General features: G+C 29.5%; 3 protein-coding genes and 1 long non-coding RNA gene across 7 annotated transcripts in view; 2 read left to right on the forward strand and 2 right to left on the reverse strand.

Moving 5' to 3' along the window:
- Positions 1–8417, reverse strand: part of LOC128392113 (orexin/Hypocretin receptor type 1-like) — a 37814-nt gene extending 29397 nt beyond the window's left edge. For all 3 annotated transcript variants that reach the window (XR_008325938.1, XM_053352097.1, XM_053352096.1), the window contains exons 1-3: positions 8106–8417; positions 3222–3621; positions 2844–3145 (exon numbers count right to left, since the gene is read on the reverse strand). Coding sequence is in view for 2 of the 3 variants with exons in the window: in XM_053352097.1 (XP_053208072.1) it covers positions 2844–3145; positions 3222–3324 (405 nt within the window). In the remaining variant the exon portion in view is untranslated. The remainder of the gene's footprint in view (positions 1–2843; positions 3146–3221; positions 3622–8105) is intronic.
- A 2127-nt stretch (positions 8418–10544) lies between these two features.
- On the forward strand, positions 10545–13170 carry LOC128392128 (uncharacterized). Its single transcript, XR_008325939.1, has 2 exons — positions 10545–11278; positions 11527–13170. It is a non-coding gene; the product is annotated as an uncharacterized LOC128392128 (long non-coding RNA).
- An 875-nt stretch (positions 13171–14045) lies between these two features.
- On the reverse strand, positions 14046–15303 carry LOC128392125 (uncharacterized; the record flags this gene model as incomplete). Its single annotated transcript, XM_053352110.1, is given in 2 exon segments — positions 14046–14463; positions 14466–15303. Coding segments are annotated over 2 exon segments (1053 nt in total), but the record flags the coding sequence as incomplete, so codon positions are not given.
- A 1931-nt stretch (positions 15304–17234) lies between these two features.
- LOC128392120 (solute carrier family 35 member C2-like) lies at positions 17235–20620 on the forward strand. 2 transcript variants are annotated; one of them, XM_053352106.1, is made up of 5 exons: positions 17246–18391; positions 18496–18783; positions 19312–19480; positions 19570–19953; positions 20245–20620. In XM_053352106.1, the coding sequence occupies exons 1-5, from the start codon at positions 18281–18283 to the stop codon at positions 20331–20333; spliced, it is 1041 nt and encodes a 346-aa protein (XP_053208081.1). In that variant the 5' UTR covers positions 17246–18280; the 3' UTR covers positions 20334–20620. The 2 variants fall into 2 exon arrangements, with proteins under 2 accessions (XP_053208080.1, XP_053208081.1); XM_053352105.1 differs by lacking the exon at positions 20245–20620 and having other exon boundaries at positions 17235–18391; positions 19570–20200.
- The last annotated feature ends 58 nt before the right edge of the window (positions 20621–20678 follow it).

Here is a 20678-nt window from a genome sequence, read left to right on the forward strand (position 1 = left end):
TTTTATTCAACATCAGCAACAATCATTTAGTTTATCATTTGGTCATTGAAAATTATGATGACCAAATGAAAAATTTTGAATCGTTTTCTTTTTCTTGTCAAACTGAACAATTAACTTTACTCACTGATTGTTGTTGATTTGTTGAACAGTTTCATTTCTTTTGGTATTTCAATTTTGATCAATTTAATACAATCTCATGAATTGATACAACTATTAATTTACAAACTATGAGATAGTTGATGAAATTTTTTTCTTTTCATGAGGATTCATCATGAAGGGATAATATGATGAACTAAGGAATGAAACTTGAGTAATAAGCAGAATGATTGAAGATGATGAGCTTGATGATCAAAGGAAAAAGGGGAAAAAATTGGAAAAAATTTAAGTGATGAGAACAGTTTCTTCTCATGTTCTTTTTCAGAGTTGGATTATTAAGATTGGAATCAATTTAAGAGATTGAAGATGATAAAGTTGATGGACAGATAAGGATGAAGAAAAGATTTATTAGTTAGAGAGAGAGAGAGAGAGAGAGAGAGAGGCCAAAGATAATGGGAGGATGAGGATGAAGACGAAATGATATATTTATAATGTTAATGATGATAAAAAAAGGATGAAGATGAAATGTAATATGGACAAAGAAATGTTGTTCTGGAGGGATGAGGATGGAGAGATAAATCAGATTAGCCTAGTTTTTCCGGTTCCAAAGAGACTTGGAGCAAATTGTTCAATCGTTTAATGATGCTCATGATGAGGATGATATTATTATCATTATAATGATGATTATCATGAAAAGATATCAAGTGTTCAATTGTTTATCATTATGATTGCAAATGGTGATTATGTTAAACTTGTCAAATGATTTGCTTCCTTTTTTTCAATTGTTTTTTAGGTGTTTCTATCAACTAATCATCTCAATTAGTGATTATCATGATTTCTCAATTTCATAATTGCCATGAATTGATATCATTTCATGGGGAATTAAACTTTTTTTTTCTCTCCATCGAACTACTAAATTTATTTCATGATTAATACTCACTGATTATCGTGGATTATTTTTCTTGACAAATTAAACTCTCTCCATGCATTAGAATAGTAATAACGGTAATTTCATTTTTCCACTTTGGGATCATGATAATCACCAACTCATAGGAATTGATTGACACAACCAGTAAATCTGAAATCAATGTTAAAATATTATGATTGTCATTCACATGATTCACATTTATCTTGAAATATGAATACGAAAGTTTGAGATTCTGATTTCATTTTCTATTTCTTTCATCATTCAGGGTGAAATGTAATAAAGGTTCCGAGTAAAATGAGATTTTGTTTACAATTATCATGAAAATGTGAACAATTTAAAGCAACATTCTCAAAATAATGGTTGTGATGAAAAAAAGTCCATGAAATATGAGTAACCATCATGAAGCAACAGGAATTACTCTTTGCAAAGCCAAACATTGTCACGATTCATCTTTCGGTTTATAATCATAATAATCATGATCATTTTCAACTATCTGAATACTCAATATAATATTTTCAGAATTTTGAAAGCTAAAGATGCGGAAAAATGAAAAAATTTCCCCTTCTCGATGAAATAAAAAACAGAATAAAAAAGTTCTTGATTCTTCTTGATTCTGTTATCATTTTCTTGTGGTTTTCATCTCGCTCTCTTCCATGTCAATCTTATCTCTTCACCTATTGCTGAGATTTCAAAAGTTTTGCTCTTCTACCATGGAAGATAATCAATTATCTGATCATGGTGATAGTTCATCATGACCTATTAAACGGGATGAAGATGAATCGCCAATCTTTGAGATAACCTTTGATTAAGGAAAACATGAAATTACTTGGTAATCCAATCATCTCTTGACCTTTTTTACCACCTTCATCAACAGAATCATCAACATGACCACCTAATTTCACATCACCCTGTTGATATTAATGGAGATATTTATTTCTCCTCATCAGTCTGATTTCTGTTGAATAAATCATCAGTTAATCATGTTACCCAATACTTAGTAAAAAGGTTAATTTACAAACGATAACGATGACCAACAAATCTAATGGTCAATCTATTAATCTATTTGCTTATTCAGATTCTGTCTCCGGTTCAGTATCTTCATGAAAAGATACACAGTTAATTTGCAAAGAGATGATGATGGTGATGACGATCATCATCATCATCATCATGACCAGAATGTTAATGGGGGTGAAGTTAAAGCTGAGTGAAGAAAAACAGATCGTTTATTTGATCATTAATATTATCATGACTTCCGAGATGAAGGCAATCATCATGGAAAGACAATCATGATGATTACTTTGTTTTTTCATCTAATACTTGGAATGATTTAAAAAAGTCTCGAAAAGTTTCAAATGAGAATTAAAGGAGAACAAGTTTATTTTCCCTTCTTCTCAAAATTCAAAGTGAAATAAAAAGAAATATTGATTTGTAATAACATCTAAACATCGATAATCTTGAAGAAGAAGAAAAAATAAAGAAATAAGAGGAAAAAAATTCGATGAAAAGACAAAAAGTTCTAACTGATTTTCTTTTACTGAATAAACTCGATAATTTATCCTTGAGGAAGAAAGAAAAAGTTTTTCTTACAAAATTCTAAGATAATAAAAGATACATAATATTACTGAACAGTGGAGATATTTTCTTGAACTTGAGGCCAGTTTGTAAGCGAAAAGAGAAAAGATAAAATAACTGAATGGTAACCGAGGAGATTCAATGAATAAAATTAAGTACCAAGAGAATCAGTTAATCAATTTAGTTGATAAACGAAAAATCAGCAAATCAATGAATTAATTTGATTAAATGTGTTTATATTTCTTACCTGAAAATAGACGACAAGTTTACACATTAGATCACCAAGGAACCAGGTATTGGTTATATCCCAAAGGACAGTCGGTGGGAGGCAGATCAAGATGACCAGGAAATCGGCAACGGCCAAATTGACGATGAAATAGTTGGTCACATTTCGTAAATGTCGATTACGGTAAACGAATAGACAAATTAACGCATTACCTGTTAATCCAATGATGAAAACTAAGGTATGTAAAGTGATGAAGACCCATTCATATGGACGAGGATAAATAGCAGAGTTAATCTCATCTTCCAGATAACATTTGGTGTAATCTAATCAAGTAGAAAAGAATCAAGATTTTAGACAATTAAGTTAATTGTTGGTTAAACTTTATCATTGGTGATTTACTTTCATGAGCCATGGCACATAAGATGGACAATGTTGCATTGTCCAGTGTGTAAGGGTCAATCACATTGGTCATGTTGTTAGGGGATGAATCTTGTTCCGTCATCACTTTAATTAATCTAGAGGTTAATCTGGTTTCCCTTTTAAATTGTTCACAATTAAGGTGATACACTGATGATAGATTATCTTGTTGATTAATACTTTCACTTTAACTTTGCCTATTGTCGTTAATTGTTGGTTAATTTAATTTAATATCCATGGTTAGTGTTGATTTGATTAAAACAGAAACTCACAAAGTTTAACAAAACTCAATAGTAATCAGTTGATTGTTGTTAATTGTTGATCATGGAATGTGTATTTTGTCACATAATTAACTTTTTTTTTTGCTCCTCAATCTTAATTGCTATGAGATAAAAAAAAATTAATCAATCAGTGTAATTAATCAATTGATCACAAGGAGAGACATGATTAGTGATACACTTAATTACAATTGACAGTAAAGTTGTATAACTGAATTAACCAATAAAATTAAATTATTTTTAGTCAATCACATGGAAATACATATAATCAATTAAATATATATATAAAAACCTGATAATGAAATTTAATTAATTGTTAATTAATAAAATTATCTCACAATCAGTTGACAATTAAGAAACAAATAATTTCAAAATCAAATTAACATGGAGAAACCAATTAAATGTAATATTGTAAATGGTCACAATTATTCAAGTTCAAATTGTAGGTAATACAACTGATTGAATTTGGGTTAATCGTAACAATTTAAATACAATTAAAGAGACAATGATTAAGGTTGGATGATTAAATGAGGAAAAGTAAATTAAATGTCTGCAAGGATATTAAGAAAATCAAGTCAACAATTTATGCTAATCACAAACTGATTACCAAAGGAAAACCAAATGAAAATAATAGTTAGTTAATTAAACGTGAAGCTTAAATTGTTTAGCAAATGATTAACAATCAACTAAATTAATCATCGATCTGATTAAATTGTTGCTAATTTGTTTCTTTCTTCAACTCATCTAAGTCTCAACCAATTTAATTATCCAATCAATAGTATAATTATCATCACAATCATTAAGATTTTGTATTGTTCAACATTTAAATCAATAGTTAGACTTGCAAACACAATTGATTATTGATTTAATTTAAACTGAGTGTTGATCATAACTTAATCATGAAAACGATTCTTACAATTATTCATGATCAAGTGTAATTGATGTTAATTGTTTATTAATGGTGATAAATGGTGAGATCAAGAGTGGGTTCATTTACCACCTTCCACTGGGTGGGAAAGTTAATTCATTTTCAATTCTTAAATTGTGATGATTCAATATTGATGATCCGAAGGTTTTACCGTTATAATTGTTAAGGTGTCATGGGAAGAGGGTGAAAGAGGAACCGGAAGATGATTTATCATGTTGTTCTCTATTCATTTTCCTTTGCAATTGTTGTAACATTTTCTATTCTGAATTTTGTTCTTTGGGAGAAAAGTTTTTTGTTGATAATTTCTTTCCATTCTTTATTTTATTCTCACTGGTGTATCCAAGATCAAGTTCTCAATCATGTTGTATCTCACCTGAGAATTTGTGTAAAAAGTTGAGAAGAAAATGAACTTTTTCTATCGTCTGAAGAATTTTTATTTTCCACTCATGTTAATGAATATCTATCGTAGATAATATCAAATTTTTTCGCTATTCTTTCAGATTAACAAATTATTATTCACCATGGAAAAAGAAATGAAGAAAAGAGATAAAAATTCGAACATAGTTTAACCGAAAAGATTTAGAAAAGTTCTGATAGAATTTCATATTTCACGAATCTCATATCGATTGTTATTGATATTAAATTTATCGCCTCTCAAATTAATAACTGTAATCGATAATAATATCAGTAATTACACATATTTTCTGTTGTGAAAAATTCTGAGCCTCATGAATCATGAATCAGAGAGAGAGAGAGAGATGAAGAAGAGAAAAGTTCAGTTCCAAAGGTGAAAAAAATTCATTGTAACGGTGAACCAGTGAATCCACAAGTAGATACACAGAACCAATTGATAATAAAAGTAAGATTATCAAGCTTAAATAAGATAAACACTTAACCTTGAGACCATTTTTACCTCATGAAAATGATATTATTGAAAATTCAGGGGGAATTTATTCATGAAAAACAGCATGCAAAACTTGGAACTTAGATCAGCATTCTGAGTTTCACCCTGATAATAATCAATTGATTTCTATTTTATTTATATTAAAATAGGTAAGATAATAAATTGGTTAAGATAAATTATATTGAGCTTTCAAGCCGGAATTCTCGGTGGGATTTTCATGAATCTCTTATTTTTTTTCACCTCTTTTGAATAATGATAATAATAATCATGAAGATGATGTTCAAATATCAGATTATCATGAACACACAGAGATTGAACATTTATCATCATCATCATTATTTTCCGTCTCAATCTAAATCATGGGAATACAAATTTTCCCAATTCACTTAACCAATAATACTTGTATTCATTTCAATCAATTCCCTCACTACTCTGAACAACATGAATTCAGGTAAGTATTACCTGTAAAAGTTAAGTGTCCCTGTGTATGTTTAATATAAATTGTGATAATCATTAAATTTGATTGTCCATTTTGTTTATAGTTATTTTGTAACTGGACCTTATCATTATTTCAATTGTTGTTAAATCATCATCATTAGTCACATAATATTTAATATCATTAACTGTTTTTAATCACTCATTGATTGATAATTAACACTTGAAACATTAACATCAATAATTAATAATACAGATCTTATTGTAAATTATTGTAATGATCAAGTAAATTAATCATTCATCAAACTTTATACATGAATTAAATTGTCAAGTTTATCGTTTTTCTGTTCATTCCTAACAATCAAAATCCTGTGATAGTAAAAGTGTATAATTAAGGATAAATTTTGATTGATTGTGATTAATAAAAAAACTATGAAAATCAACCTAACCCAAGATTAATTGTAGATCGTTGTGTTAATATTTACTCATTGACCGATAGCTTAATTGTTAACAATTTGTTAGATCATTGGATCAGTGATTGTCTCATTGTTATGAGAAATTGATTTATTTGAAAAAGTTAATTGTTGTCAATTTAAACAAAGAAGGTTAAATTGAACGTTAATTGTAACCTTTTGATAGCTAAAATAGTTGATAATTGGACAAGATCTTTATTATTGCATCAATTATGATTAAATGTTTGTAGTTAATCAACTTTCTAATTGTTGTGAATTTATTTTTTTTTCTTGTTTTATTTTTAATCTTTTGATATGTGATTGGCTGATTAACTGTTTGAACTTGCAAAGTTAATTATCATGTAAAAGATTAACTTAAATCCATGATAAGATTAACATGAAATTTGGAAAATTAATTCAAATTGTTTGCCTTTTAATTGGCTAGTTATCAAAGTTTTCTGGTTAATTGTTGACTAGAAATGGCAATTAACTGATTTTAGATGAATATCTACTAACGATAAGGAAGCAATTTACTACTTGTTAGACAGTTAAGATTAGAATTAAGGTGATTAATTAGTGATTTTTAATCTAGATTAAGATAATTGGTGATTTAAAATGAATTTTTACCATTCCAAGTAATAGATCATTAATTAAGTTGATAACCTTGAGAGCGTGAGGAAAATGATATGATGATTAAGATAATTATTCAAATAATAAACTGGACACAAGATCAATAAACGAAACAATTGATTCATTGGTTTGCATGAGAAAACGTTTAGTATGAAAATCTTGAGATAATGTTAGATGTATTTCAGGTTATCAACCTGAAATTCATCATGAGAATCATGATAATATTTTCATCATTATCTTTGGGCCAATGAATAGGTAGAATCTGAGATAGTTATCTCAGATTCAGAATCATTGGAAGGTACTAATTATCTCAATATTAACTATTCTTTATTGGATTGGCTATTTTTACTCGAACAAAAAAGTTCTCATCTTTCCATGGAATTCATCTTATCTGTTATATATATTGTGATCCATTCTTAGAATTATATTATCATCTCATCGAATCTTTTCATATAAATATCATCTCTTCGAAATGATGATAAAAAAATGGTAACAATCGAAAACATAAGAAAATTTTCTCCTTCTCTCTAACATGTTATCATATTATCATCTTTTATCATGATAATATGATGATGATTGCATCTTTATCTTTATCCATCCGAATTGTTTTTCTCATTATATATGAATGAGAAGACTATCGAAACGAATCGAAACTATCGAACAAGAATGTTCAAATGCTCGAATTTTTCTTTTCTTTCGGTTTCCTTTTTCTTCTCTCTTTGACTTGATTGCATCTCTCTCTCTCTCTCTCTCTCTCTCTCTCTCTGCTCATCTTTCATCATCTTTATCTTATTCGTCTTAATCTTGACTTTATCATCCTTTTGTAAGTGAATGAAAGACAACTAATACCTTGGAAAATGATGAGGCCAATAAAAGGATGAGAAAAAATTACATCAATTGATTTTATCATTTCACTTTATCATTGGAAACTTTTTTCGCTGCTCTGATTGCTCTCATCAGATTTTGTGATGAAGATTCATAATGAAGATACAAATGACGAAACTACTGAAAAAATAATGAAAGATAATGAGTTCGAAGCCAAGAAACTCTGAAACTCTCAAAGTCTCAAGTTTGCGTTTTCGATTGAAATTGAAATGGTCAATACGGAATATTTTCCATTTGATTGAATAATTAAGATGCCCTTTAATGCTGATAATGATGAAATTGCAATAGAAATGTCAACTAATTGAATAAGTGATAACTTATCATTAATCTCAACTTTGTGATGATCAAACTTACTTGTAAATGATGTTTAATAAATATCCTTTGGTCACAATAACGTGATGAAAATATTAATGACGATGGTGATAACTATTCATTTCACTTATTTTCAACTAGAAAAGTAGTTGAAACTACTCACAAGATTAATCACAATTATCGAAGATAATTTAACATGATTATTGAACTTGTTTAATTTTCTTCACAATGAATTTTAAGTTTATCTTTTTACTACTCAACTAAGAAAAACTTTCAGGGTAATGATACAAGAGAAAGAGATGAAGGTGATGAGATTGATGCTAGAACTTTGTTCGTACTGTAACTCAGCATGTTCAGAACTCTCACTGAATATAATACAACTACTATAAACATTTTTCCATTGAGCTCACTCCAAGGAACATGATGATGATCATGCAGACGAAAAATCCAATGTACAGGGTTAGCCTGATAAATTTACTATTACTAAATCTTTAAAGTCTCTCCCTGTATCATCATTATTATTAATTCTTTTTCTTTTTCTACATTTTCTTGAAAAATGAAGACAATTCTTTTTCTATTTCGATACATTTTCTTGTTCCAAACATGAGATAAGTTCACGTTCGATTAGAAAATTAACTTTATTTTTACACTTTCTCATTCATCTTCTTTTTTTTTACTCTCTCGTCGTTATCGAATGTTTCAAATACAGAATCATCTTCCTTTCGATTTCATTTCTAACACAAATATTTCATGAGAAACATGAAACTTTCTCTCTCTCTCGATCATCAATAGTTCTGGAAAAATGATTCTCTACAACTAATTGTAATATGATTTACTTTTAAAATCTTTGTTTGAGTAGCAAGAAGGAGAGAGTGAGTTTCAAGAATCCTTTATAAACATCTTAAAATTTATCTTCTCTCATTCTTATTATATCATCATCATCTTCACTTTCGTGATTTCGATTCCCCCCAAGGACTCATTCTGACATTGAACATATAACCAATCATGTCTAATAACGAGTGGTAACCATTACCTCCCTCTCTCCATCCTCATCTCTCTCTCTCTCTCTCTCTCTCTCTCTCTCTCTCTCTCTCTCTCGCTAGTAAACTAAACACACCATTAGTTTTCATTTTCATTCCATCATAACATTAACATAACTTGTTCATCATCTTTATCATCCTCATCTTCACCTCGATCATGATCATGTTATCGTACATTAATTTTTTCCAAACTTTTTACTTTCATTTTGCTTGATGATGATGCAAATTTAACAGTAAATAGATACATAGACCATTGAAACACTCATTTTGATCCTCTCAATGGTTAATCACTCAGTCGATTTCATCTTGAGCGAAAAAAACTCCTCAGTAACTTTCGCCGAGTTCTCAGTCTAAGAATCGAGTTCCCATTTGGTTTCATCAATCCGATGGACCGCAAAGTTTTTTTCCAATCGTTTCTCAATGAGTTTCGTAAATTCTAAGTTTAATTAGTCGATAAAAAACAAATTCTATTAAACATTTTCTACTCAACTTTGGAGTGAATTGAAAAAAACTCATCGAGAACTTGACTAAATGAATTGAGAATTAATAGGAGAAACTCTGCCATCTATCGGATGGAAGAAACCAAATAGGAACTCGATTCTTAAACTGAAAACTCGGCGAAAGTTACTGAGAAATATTCTGTAAGATACTTTCGACTACATCGTCACATCAACTATCCACTTCCGTATCTTCATCCTTTCTACTTCCGGTGAATTTAATGATGCAACTTTTGTTTTCAACTAAACTAAACTGATTGCATAGTCTACAATTAACAGTTATTATTATTGTTACTCTTTATCAACTAATCAAAAGTTTTTTCTTGTACCAATTAGTTTGTAAATTAATGAATCATTTACACTTATGATGATTTTACGAGACTCATTATATTTATTTTGTCAACTAAATCAATTCCCTAATCAATTTAATTAAAGACAACCATTAGTGTTGATATTATAAGAATTGAACATTTTCATTTCAATCTAAACAAGATTGATAGTGAATTTAATTGTTATTAATTGTATTCATTATCATTGTGATTAAGTTTTGTTGTTTTTTTCTAGTCTATTTAAAATAAAAGCAGAAATTGAAATCAAGGAAAGATGAATAGTTAATTGTGATGATTAACGACTAATTGTAATTGCAAATTTAGAGTAAACAATGAAAATTAGAAGCTAAATCATGAACTGAATTAAGATTCAAAGTTTACATTTAAATTCCTTGGATACAATTTAACTTAATTGCAATTTAGAAAGTTGATTGAATGATCAAGGAATTGATCACAACGATTAACTGTTAATCTTATTGTTAATCGTTGTAATTACCAAACAATTAAAATTGAAACTTTGAAATCAAGGTAACCGGAAGAAAAATTATCGATTGAATTTTTCCATGAATACGATTAATGAATACGATGAATATCAAATGAATGGACATTAAGAAGATTATGAATTTGATTGACCAATGGTCGTAAACACACCCAATAGTTAATGAGTTTGTTGGCATTGAGGGAAAAATATTGAATCGGAAACGGAAATGATGAAGGACACGAATTGTTATGATGAGAAAGAGACACCAAGGGAAATTGATGATAACCATGAGAATTTGGAATAAGTATTAAAGATTATGAGCCAACAACTTGTCATGTTCCATGGTGGTTGATATGGTGAACAAGGAGAAGAAAAGAAAGAGAGAAAAGGGAGGAAAGAAGAAAGAAGAGAAGAAAAAGAGAAAAAGAAAAATTCGACAGAGAAGAAAAATCGAAAGAGAAAACGAAAGAGATTCTGTTATTTTCTCGCCTTCTTTTCTTTGGTTAATGTTTGTTACGCACAACATTTTCCTCTTTATTTTTAATTCTTAATTTTGTTTATTTATTTTCTTATTTAAGTTAATTAACCTTTTTCACCATCTTCTCCTTTTAATTGTAGTCATTTCAATTAATTGTCGGTTATTCATTTAACTGATTGTCTCTTTTTTAGAAATTTACATTTTTGCTTTTTCTTTTTCTATTCATCTCATAACATTGGATTTACCATTTGACTACAATACTCTTCATCTCTTGTGTTAATCTCTTCATCTATTTACCTGATTAATTGGTTCTCTAAGATGATAATCTTACTGATCGTTTTGGGTTGATGTCAATTCAAATTGGGCGAAAATTAATTCTCTCCATTAAAGGTAAGAAATTTGGAATAAAACAAAATTCTCTTTAGAACAAATAATCTTATTCTTTTTTCTTCTCTTCTATAAAATGTCATCTACTTTTCACCTCTTTCATTTTCTATGGTGGTGATTGTCTCTCTTTCTCCAACTTGTCTCTGTGATTCATCTTTGCTTCGTGACTCCTTCTTGTGACCTTCTCGGTGTCTTTGGCCTTTCACCTTTCGCGATGTCCTTTATGTTTGGTGTTCCTTTTGTATCTAAAGTCTCTTAATCCATTGAGCGTTTCTAACATTGACTTTGATTGGAAAACAAAAACAATTTTCTGGAAAATTCTAAATTCTATATATCCAATTATGGTTCATTCTTTCGAGGAAATGGAAGAATATGATGTTTATCCAAAAGAATCTTCTGACAATCATCTTCCTGTTATTAATTATGGTTCATCTTCAATGAAAAAGAATCGTCTGGTTCGTCAGGATGCTTTCGATTGTGTTGAGCCCCCAGGCTCTCAAATGGCTCAAAAAGGTTTACCAGATAAACCAAAGGAACAATAAAAAAATGGAGGCCAAAGTGGAAATTGAAATTCACCAATAACAATACATTATTTTCAGTCGTTTTTATTATATCCTTCATCCTCATCATCATCATTATAATTCATCGATGGTCATTGGTAAAAATGAAACCATAACCCTTTCACCTATGGAAACATGAACATGATTGAAATGAGTAATCCAAATTGTTTTAGATAATTTCAATTCTTGACCATCTTACTGCCTACACAATTTACTCATTCTCATGATACAATAATTTTGTTTGGTCTGCATTTCAATCAATGTTTACATGTTCACGTTCAAATGTCAATGGTGTTTCATCCTCATCATCATCTTTATTCTGGTCATTTTCACATAATCAACTGCTCATCTCTATAATCTGTTGATTCTCAGTAATTCTTGGGATAAAGAAAAACATTCCTCATCAATTATTTATCCATGAATCTTCCAAAAAATTAACTAATTACTGTTAGTTCGTCATTTTATATATTTAATCACCTCAACACCTTATAAAATTCATCGCCAGTAATTTAAGAGCTTCTTTGGTAGCAATAGATATTATTCTTGATTAGTTATCATGAAACAATGATCAACGGAATCGTTTTAATCAATTTATCTTCCGCTTTAATCACAAATTCAGCTAATTCACTCATCAATTCACGTTCTAAATCATATTAGTTACAGTTTCATGGTTAATCCTTAATCATTGCTGCATAGTGACAATGATTAACATTAACAATTTCAATCTGAATCTCGATCAATTAGTTAATTATCCACATAGAATTGATCAGTTGTTAATTTGTCTCCTTGTTTAAACTCAATTTACTCTCTTAAACTAACAATAATTGTCTCTCATTAGATTTAGCTCAAACAATATCAATACAATTAACCGAAATTCTAACTAAATTAACAAAGCAATAGAAAAGACAAAACAGTTTGATCAGCATGTTGATTAATCAATTGAATTTAATTACTGTTACTCTTAAAAAACTAATTATTACCATGTTATCCTCATATAATCTTATTCCAAATGCATTTTTAGTGATTAACTAATTGTTATTTTGACAATTTGTTAAACAATTAATAGAATTGAAAATCTAAATTCAACAAAACAAATGAAACCTGTACCTTATACTAAGGATTTAACAATTAACTTATTAATTAGATGATAAAGAAAAAGACTCAAGAGTGAAAACAAATCTTTTTGTTGTTTTTAATTAATTTTTAATTGTACAATTAGATTAGAGATTATCTAACACTATCCCAATGTTAATCCTAAATGATTTAATTGTTGAAACAAAAAGAAAACCTTAAAAAAACTTATATTGTAATAAAAATATTGATACAATGATTTAATTATCAACGAATAATAATCAAATCAATTAACTCTTTCCAACAATTAACCATCAATGTCTTTTTTTATCCTCGAACGGAAACTTTTAGAACCAGGAAATGTCCAAACTCGAGGATTGGTCAAGGTATCAGCTGATATTTTCCATTATCGTTTCTTATTCTGTTCCGATCGATTGACCGATAATCTGAGATAATCTATCTGATTAATTATCGAACATTGGAAAAAATATTAATCGAACAATTTATTTTAATTGTTACCAATATTATACTTTAGATGTGCTTATGTTAATCATGTTAATCTATTAGTTGGATGATTAAGTTTTTCGGTTAATTGTTGTTTAATCATTGGAGTAATATTTCAATTAGAGATCGTGATTAAAATTTTAATCATAATCATGTTAACAGTTAATTCAGTTGATGATAAATAATAACATGGATCAATTAATTTCCAATGTTAGACTCAATTAACTTAATTATGATTCTAATCATGAGGTTTATCATCTCAGTCATTTTCTTCCTCATCTTCATGTTAACAATTAACTTTAATGTCCTAATCATCATTTAATCAATTAGAATGATATAAATTATCACAATTAGTGAATTTATTATTAGGATTTACAATCATTTGATTGATTTAGTTTGATTATCCTTTTTGATGAAAGTAATGACATCTATAGACTGATGAACAAGTTAAATCACAATTAGATTGAACAAGATTAACAATCAATTGTGATTTGAGTTGATTAATGAGATTAAATTGTCTGGTACTAAAAAAGTGTAATGATTAATTATTGTTGATTAACTATCGTGTATATTAAATTGGGTTACATTAATATTACCTGAATCGTCAAGTAATTAAACAATAAGACATCAGGCGATCAACAATTAAAAGGTTGGCAATTAAATCAATAAATGTAACAAAATAATAATACAATTAATTGGACAGAATTAGTTAATTACTCTGTTTAACTAAAATAATAGTTGATTAGTAATTTATATTTTCTCATCTTGATCATCTATCATTTAAAACAATCTGATGATGATGAGTAAGAACCGATAACGATGGAGACAATTAATCGGATCACACAATTAGATTAAAGATAATTGAGATTACAATTAGGGCGAAACTGGCCAATAGTGGGTACGAAGCACCATGTAGACCTATGGTCGACTCCCGATAAGCTGGCCTACCGTCTGATGAGATTTCCAGGTTATATCGGCCGTTTCGTGTGTCAACTGACCCACTCGACTCAACAAGGACCAAAGGTTGAGACCAAAGGCAACGGAAATCGGGAAAGGAGCTTCTCTTTTGACAATATCATAGAAACGCAGGTCTTTCATTGGTGACCACCTTGACCCCACCCTAACTGAGGCATTGAAAGCATTAGATGAGTTACAAGTGACCGCGAATTCCCCTCCCTTCGGGTTGGTCAGTGTAACGGTTATCGCCTTGGGAATTGGGGGAAAAGCTTGAAGGTAAAAGTTTGTATCATGAGCGGTCTGATTGGTGATGAACAGATATCCCGTTCCACCGTGGGGTTTGTAACAACAACGGAGAAAGTTCATTCGATAAAGAGGTAATTTGGACAAATCGGAGGCCACAATTTTACTGATCATATCGGATTTCAATGAAATCTGATAATTAAGGGTATCCAAAAGGTTAATCTTTGAATAATTGGCATGAGTTGGCCAAAGATAATCGTCTTTACCAAATGTCCAAGAACAACTGATCGACCCACTGGTATTAAATGCACTTCCCGTTTGAAAGGTTGAATTTGACCCTTGAATGACCCAAGCATTGACCGGTTTACCTTTGTCCACTTTACACAAGTATTCAATTCGTTCACGAGTATTGTGAAGGACAAATGAAATTGACCGGTCAACACCATGTTGAACACCATAACCTGTGATGGTTAAATTCACAGCCTCATCGAATGAGCCACGTTGAGAGACACGGAAAGTGGCCTGAACCAAACAGTTAGCCCGAGATGAGCATTCACCATATCTTGAATCATTGGCGATACTAAACACTGAGGTAAAACATGAACTTGGACAAGATTTACTGTAAAGTGTATCACCATAAACCGATGACCACAACCCAAACAAAGTCCAGATAAATGTCCAAAGGGACAAATATTAATCCAATATCGAACCATAATCAAACAATTTAAACACAGAAAAAAATAACAATCAACAATCAAGAAGTTTTAAAAGTGATCTTTAATTTTACCAATGGTTGATGACGATGTTGTTGATGATGATGAAAGATGATAGTCTTTGATTAGTTGTTCACTAATTGTTGATGATGATGATTTGACGACTTTACTGTTTAAATGCTTAATTAGATTCTCAATTGAGTTGAAATTAAACTGAATATCAGATTCCCATGGAAATGGAAAAGGTTTAAACAATATGATGATGATGATGATGATGATCAATATCCTTGAAAAAGTCGCAACTTTTTTCTTCGACCTTAATTGTTGATTGTTTGATCAACTTTTTTAGCAAATTAACTTTACCTGTGAGATGAATCTACAAATTGTTGTAAGACTTAATTGTTGGAAAAATGAAATTTTTCTTTTCTTTTCTTCCAATGATTGAAACGATTTAATTTCTCCCATTTATAATTAGTTTAATTATTGAATCAACACGAAAATTTGATCACAATCAACACGGTAAATTTTGACGTTAATTGTTGTCTTCTAATTGATTGGATTAATTTTAATTTCTAAATAGTCTAATTATAGCAGTTAACTGTCAATTAACTGTCTTGTTGATTGAAATAATCATTTAAATAACTATTATGAGATTTAGAGTTATTATAATTAATTCAGTTGATTGTGTTCATCTAAATTGTTACAATTAAGTTAATTGTCATAGGGACTATCTTTTTAGCATCTAAATGATTAACTTTATTTTATTATCTTAGAGATGATTTTGATTATCAACAATTTAGTTTGTTATTGTCATGAGTTATAAAGCAATTAGTTAATCATTATCAACCAATCAAGGGTATTGTGAGTAGTTATGTTAATTGTTGTTTAATTGTGACAATGTTTAATTGTTGTTAAGCTGTAAACTTAAATAATAACTTTAATTCAAATTAATTCATTTTCAATGAGATCACAATTTGTTTTTCATTTTATTAAACATTTGATTTTCATGTCAAATCAATCAACTTGATTAGTTGACTTTTGTTCAACAATTAAATGCCTAATCATGATTAGCAAGAGTAATCAACAATTAGCTCAATAATAATTTAACTCTGAATGTAATTGTCAATGTACAAAAAAAAAAGTGTGACAATCAAATTAAATATCCAACTTTGATTGGTTAATGAACTACAATCAAATGAATTTCAAGTCCAACTAATCCGATTTTGATTAACACTAAATTATAATCAATTTTAATTGTTTAAAATCTGATAAATTATAATGCTCACCATGATAATTACAAATTTAGATAATCTAATCAACTAATTGCTGTACAATAAAAAACTTTGTCACCAATTTGAATTGTCCTTGGATAACCTTAGAAAGTTTTTCCCAATTTAATTAAACCAAACTAAATCAACTAATTATCGTAATATTTTTAAATTGACATTTGTTTATATTCATTTCCAGCAACAGTCAAGGTTACACTAAATAATCAGTTGTAACCCAAACTTTTCAAGGTTAATTGTTGATAAATTTTTCGTAATAATTTAATTTACAATTTATCATTGATCAACTTTCACTTAACTTATACAGAGCAATTCAGATACTTTTTGCCAATTTTTTGGCGATTTTTCATCAAAAACACTTGGACGATTTGGTCCAGGCTCGAAATGACCTTCGAGGCCATAGCTCGCTGAATGGCCTAGTTCGAATATCGATCAAATTTCCATAGACCGAATGGTCCAAATCAGATTTTTGAGAGATCGCGAAAAGAAAACGGAAAATAACTGAATCGCCCTGTATAACAATTCAGTTGACACAATTAAGAGCGATAAAGATTTCCGGTTGAACCAGTTAGTTAGAGTTAATTGTTTACCTTTTTTTTTGTTTGTTAGTAAAATCAATTATTGAGATTTGATTCTAATTGTAACAATTAAGAGGAAGAGAACAAGAAAAAGAGAGAGATCGATTTCTTTTCATTAGAAAATAACTGTAAATGTTTCAATTGGAAATTGATGTTGACACGAAGAGATGATGTTTCTAAATTGTTTTTCTCTCTCCTTTTTTCTCCAACCAATTCACATTAATTGTCATCTTAATTGTTGATTGTTAACCTTATCATCAATCGTCTCTCAATGTGTTTAATTAGTGCCATTAGATTGTTAACTTAATCTAACAAGAGTGATTTTCTTGCTGTTACATGAAAATAGTGTTTACAGTTTGTTACCTGAGAATTGGGGATAAACCGTTTTCCAAACTCAATCATCTTCCAAATCATTTCAAGTTGTTTGTTTCATGTGTTTCTCTTTCTTTCCTCTCTTTCTGCTAGATTTTTACCTAGGTAACAACATCAACAACAGGTAACATCATCAACAATAAAATCCACAGTAAATGTAACACAAATACAAAAGTGAAAACCAGTGAGTGTTGTTGATAATATAGAGAGAGAGAGAAAAACAAAAGAGAAAAAAAAAATTCTTTTTTTCTGGTTTTTCTCTTTTTTTCTCTCTGAGTTTACTATTTGGTTAACCACCTGTCTTATGTGAATTAACAACCAAATTAATCATCATCATCATCTTCTTATTATGGAATCAACAAAATGCTTAATTCATCATCACCATAATTCAATTGGTATAAACATTTCCAATCAACAGATCATCATGGTTACAATTTTAGAGGAGCAACATTAGTGTTTTGGTTTACCTTTTGATCGTTTTTTTTGTTCTATTTACAGAATTTCTCTCTCTCTCTCACTCTCTTTACCTGATTTACTTTAATTTGAATTGTCTTCAAGTGAAACCTCATCTGCCATCTCATCTAATCATCATCATCATGCTGCCAGAATAACATTCCAACGGTTTAGATACTAATATTAACTTTATATTTTCCAAGAAGAAAAATATTCCAACCTTAGAATAAACAAAAAACCAATAACCAATAGATTGACCATTGATACCATGATCATTGATAGAGTTGTTTGTCTTAAGGGTATTAGGACACTGTCACTGATTATCCTTTACTATTGTTTCTCAATTGGAATCACATTTTACCAAAAATGGTTCCTAAAGGTATGTCAATACAGTTTTTAGCTCGAAATCCAATGTCCATTAATCTTTGTTTACATTTTGTTTTCTCTCTCTCTCTCTCTCTCTTTCTTACTTTTTCTTTCTAGGGCTTTCATTTTCCATTCTTAGTGGTCACTTGCCATATGATTATGAAATTCTTATTATCCGCCATTTGCCGTATTATCATGATTCTGGCCACCGGTAATTTCCGAGCAACACTTAACTGCTCTGCCAATATTAAGAAATTAGCCACAATTGGATTCGCCAGTGCTTTGGACATTGGATTTTCCAATTGGTCTTTTGAATACATTACCATTTCTCTTTATACCATGACAAAAAGTACCTGTATTATATTCATCCTTGGATTCGCAATCATTTTTGGTCTTGAGAAAAAGGTATTGACCACACTGACCATTTCCAATGTTCACCCAGTGAACACAAAGATCTCCAATCATCTTTTGTGATACTCTTCTTGTTACCATTCTCATGAGAAAGTGTTTGGTGTCAACATACCGATAGTACATGAAAGTACAATTTAATAGAAATCAATTAACTTTGATTGTTTTCAGTTGATTTACTAGATTTCCAATCAGTTTTAATCATATATCAATTTCACATTTTATTTTTATTATTACTCACAATCGAGTTACAAACCTTATTATTGTAAACAATAGTGTTATTTATTTATTGTCTTTATTATACTTTTATAGCCTTGAGATTTTGATTAGCAATCATTTAAATTGTTGCTGATTTACTTTCAATATCATGATAATCAATAGCTAATTCATTATATTACGATTTAAGTTGCATAATTTCCTGTTCCAATATGCTCACAAGTGTTACAATTATTGACACCAAAAAGCAAAACAAACAAACTTGTTAGACTAATTTTATGATTTTCGTTTCTTAATTACTCTTAATAGCGCATTTCCTTGGTGGTGGTTGTTATATTAATTTCCAGTGGACTTTTAATGTTTACTTATCATTCAACACAATTTAGTTCCAAAGGTTTCATCCTGGTTTTAATTGCTTCTTTTCTTGGTGGATTAAGATGGACATTGGCTCAACTTTTGATGCAACGTAAAGATATGGGTAAAAATTGTCATTACATTTTCTCACCTTGATGATGACCATTAATATGATTTTTTTTTGTTTCTCTTTTTTTATATTATCATTTACAGGTCTGAGTAATCCCGTAGACATGATGTACCATGTTCAACCTTGGATGATACTTTCCCTGTTACCATTTACCTTTACCTTTGAAGCCTTACCATTAATGACCAGTAGCGATGGATTTGCCGTCTTTTTTAACACCTATTCCTTCATTTACATATTGATTGGTTCATTTTTAGCATTTCTCATGGAATTGAGTGAATACCTGTTGATAACATACACCTCAAGTTTAACCCTTTCGATTGCTGGTATATTCAAGGAAGTATTCACCTTATACATTGCAATTGAATATTCTCGTGATGAAATCAGCAGATTCAATGCAATCGGATTAGCTGTTTGCTTAACCGGAATTTCACTTCATGTTTATATACGTGCACGTGAAATGGTCAAAGGTGAGAAATATCATCATCGATACATTCATCCTCGTCATCAGAAATACGTTCTTGAGAAAAAACCAATTGAAAGGAATATCGATTTACAAACAACTTGTAAAATTTACTCCAAATGATACAATATTTGTACCTCTTTTTTTATATACACATAGATATTTATTGTTAACTGATTCCCGTTGTGCCACTTTAATTGTTAGAAAAAAAAACACAAATTAAATCAAATTAACTAATTTTTTATATTAACTAATTTCTCTCTTTCTCTTTCTTATTTTCTCTCTCTCTCTCTATCAGTTACTGATAAACGAGCATCTCAATCAACATCAACTGAACACCTTATGGAAACAGAGCAATTGCTAATCAATGGAACTGAGGACATCTAATTTAATTATAAAGAGCAAAGAAGAAAATTGTAAACTTAATTATATTTTTAATTTCAATTGAATCGACGAAGTGGCCAACAAGTATCTAGTCTTCAGGAACTACAAACTGTAATTGTTTCCACAACGACAACCAGAAAACAAAAGGTTATCAACATTGAGATTAAATGACTTTCTTACTATTGTGATGATCAACAATTAATCAATCAACTAACTCGAAAATCAACAAAATTGTTCTGTAAAATGATCTCTCCAATATACAGTGTATTAAAAGAAATTAACTATTTTAACCATTGAATTTGTCGATTTTTAAAGAAATTTAAATATTGTGAAAAACGAATCATGATC

The sequence above is a fragment of the Panonychus citri genome, unplaced genomic scaffold (assembly GCF_014898815.1).
Source record: "Panonychus citri isolate SS breed McGregor unplaced genomic scaffold, ASM1489881v1 Contig00135, whole genome shotgun sequence".
Taxonomy (NCBI): Eukaryota; Metazoa; Arthropoda; class Arachnida; order Trombidiformes; family Tetranychidae; genus Panonychus; species Panonychus citri.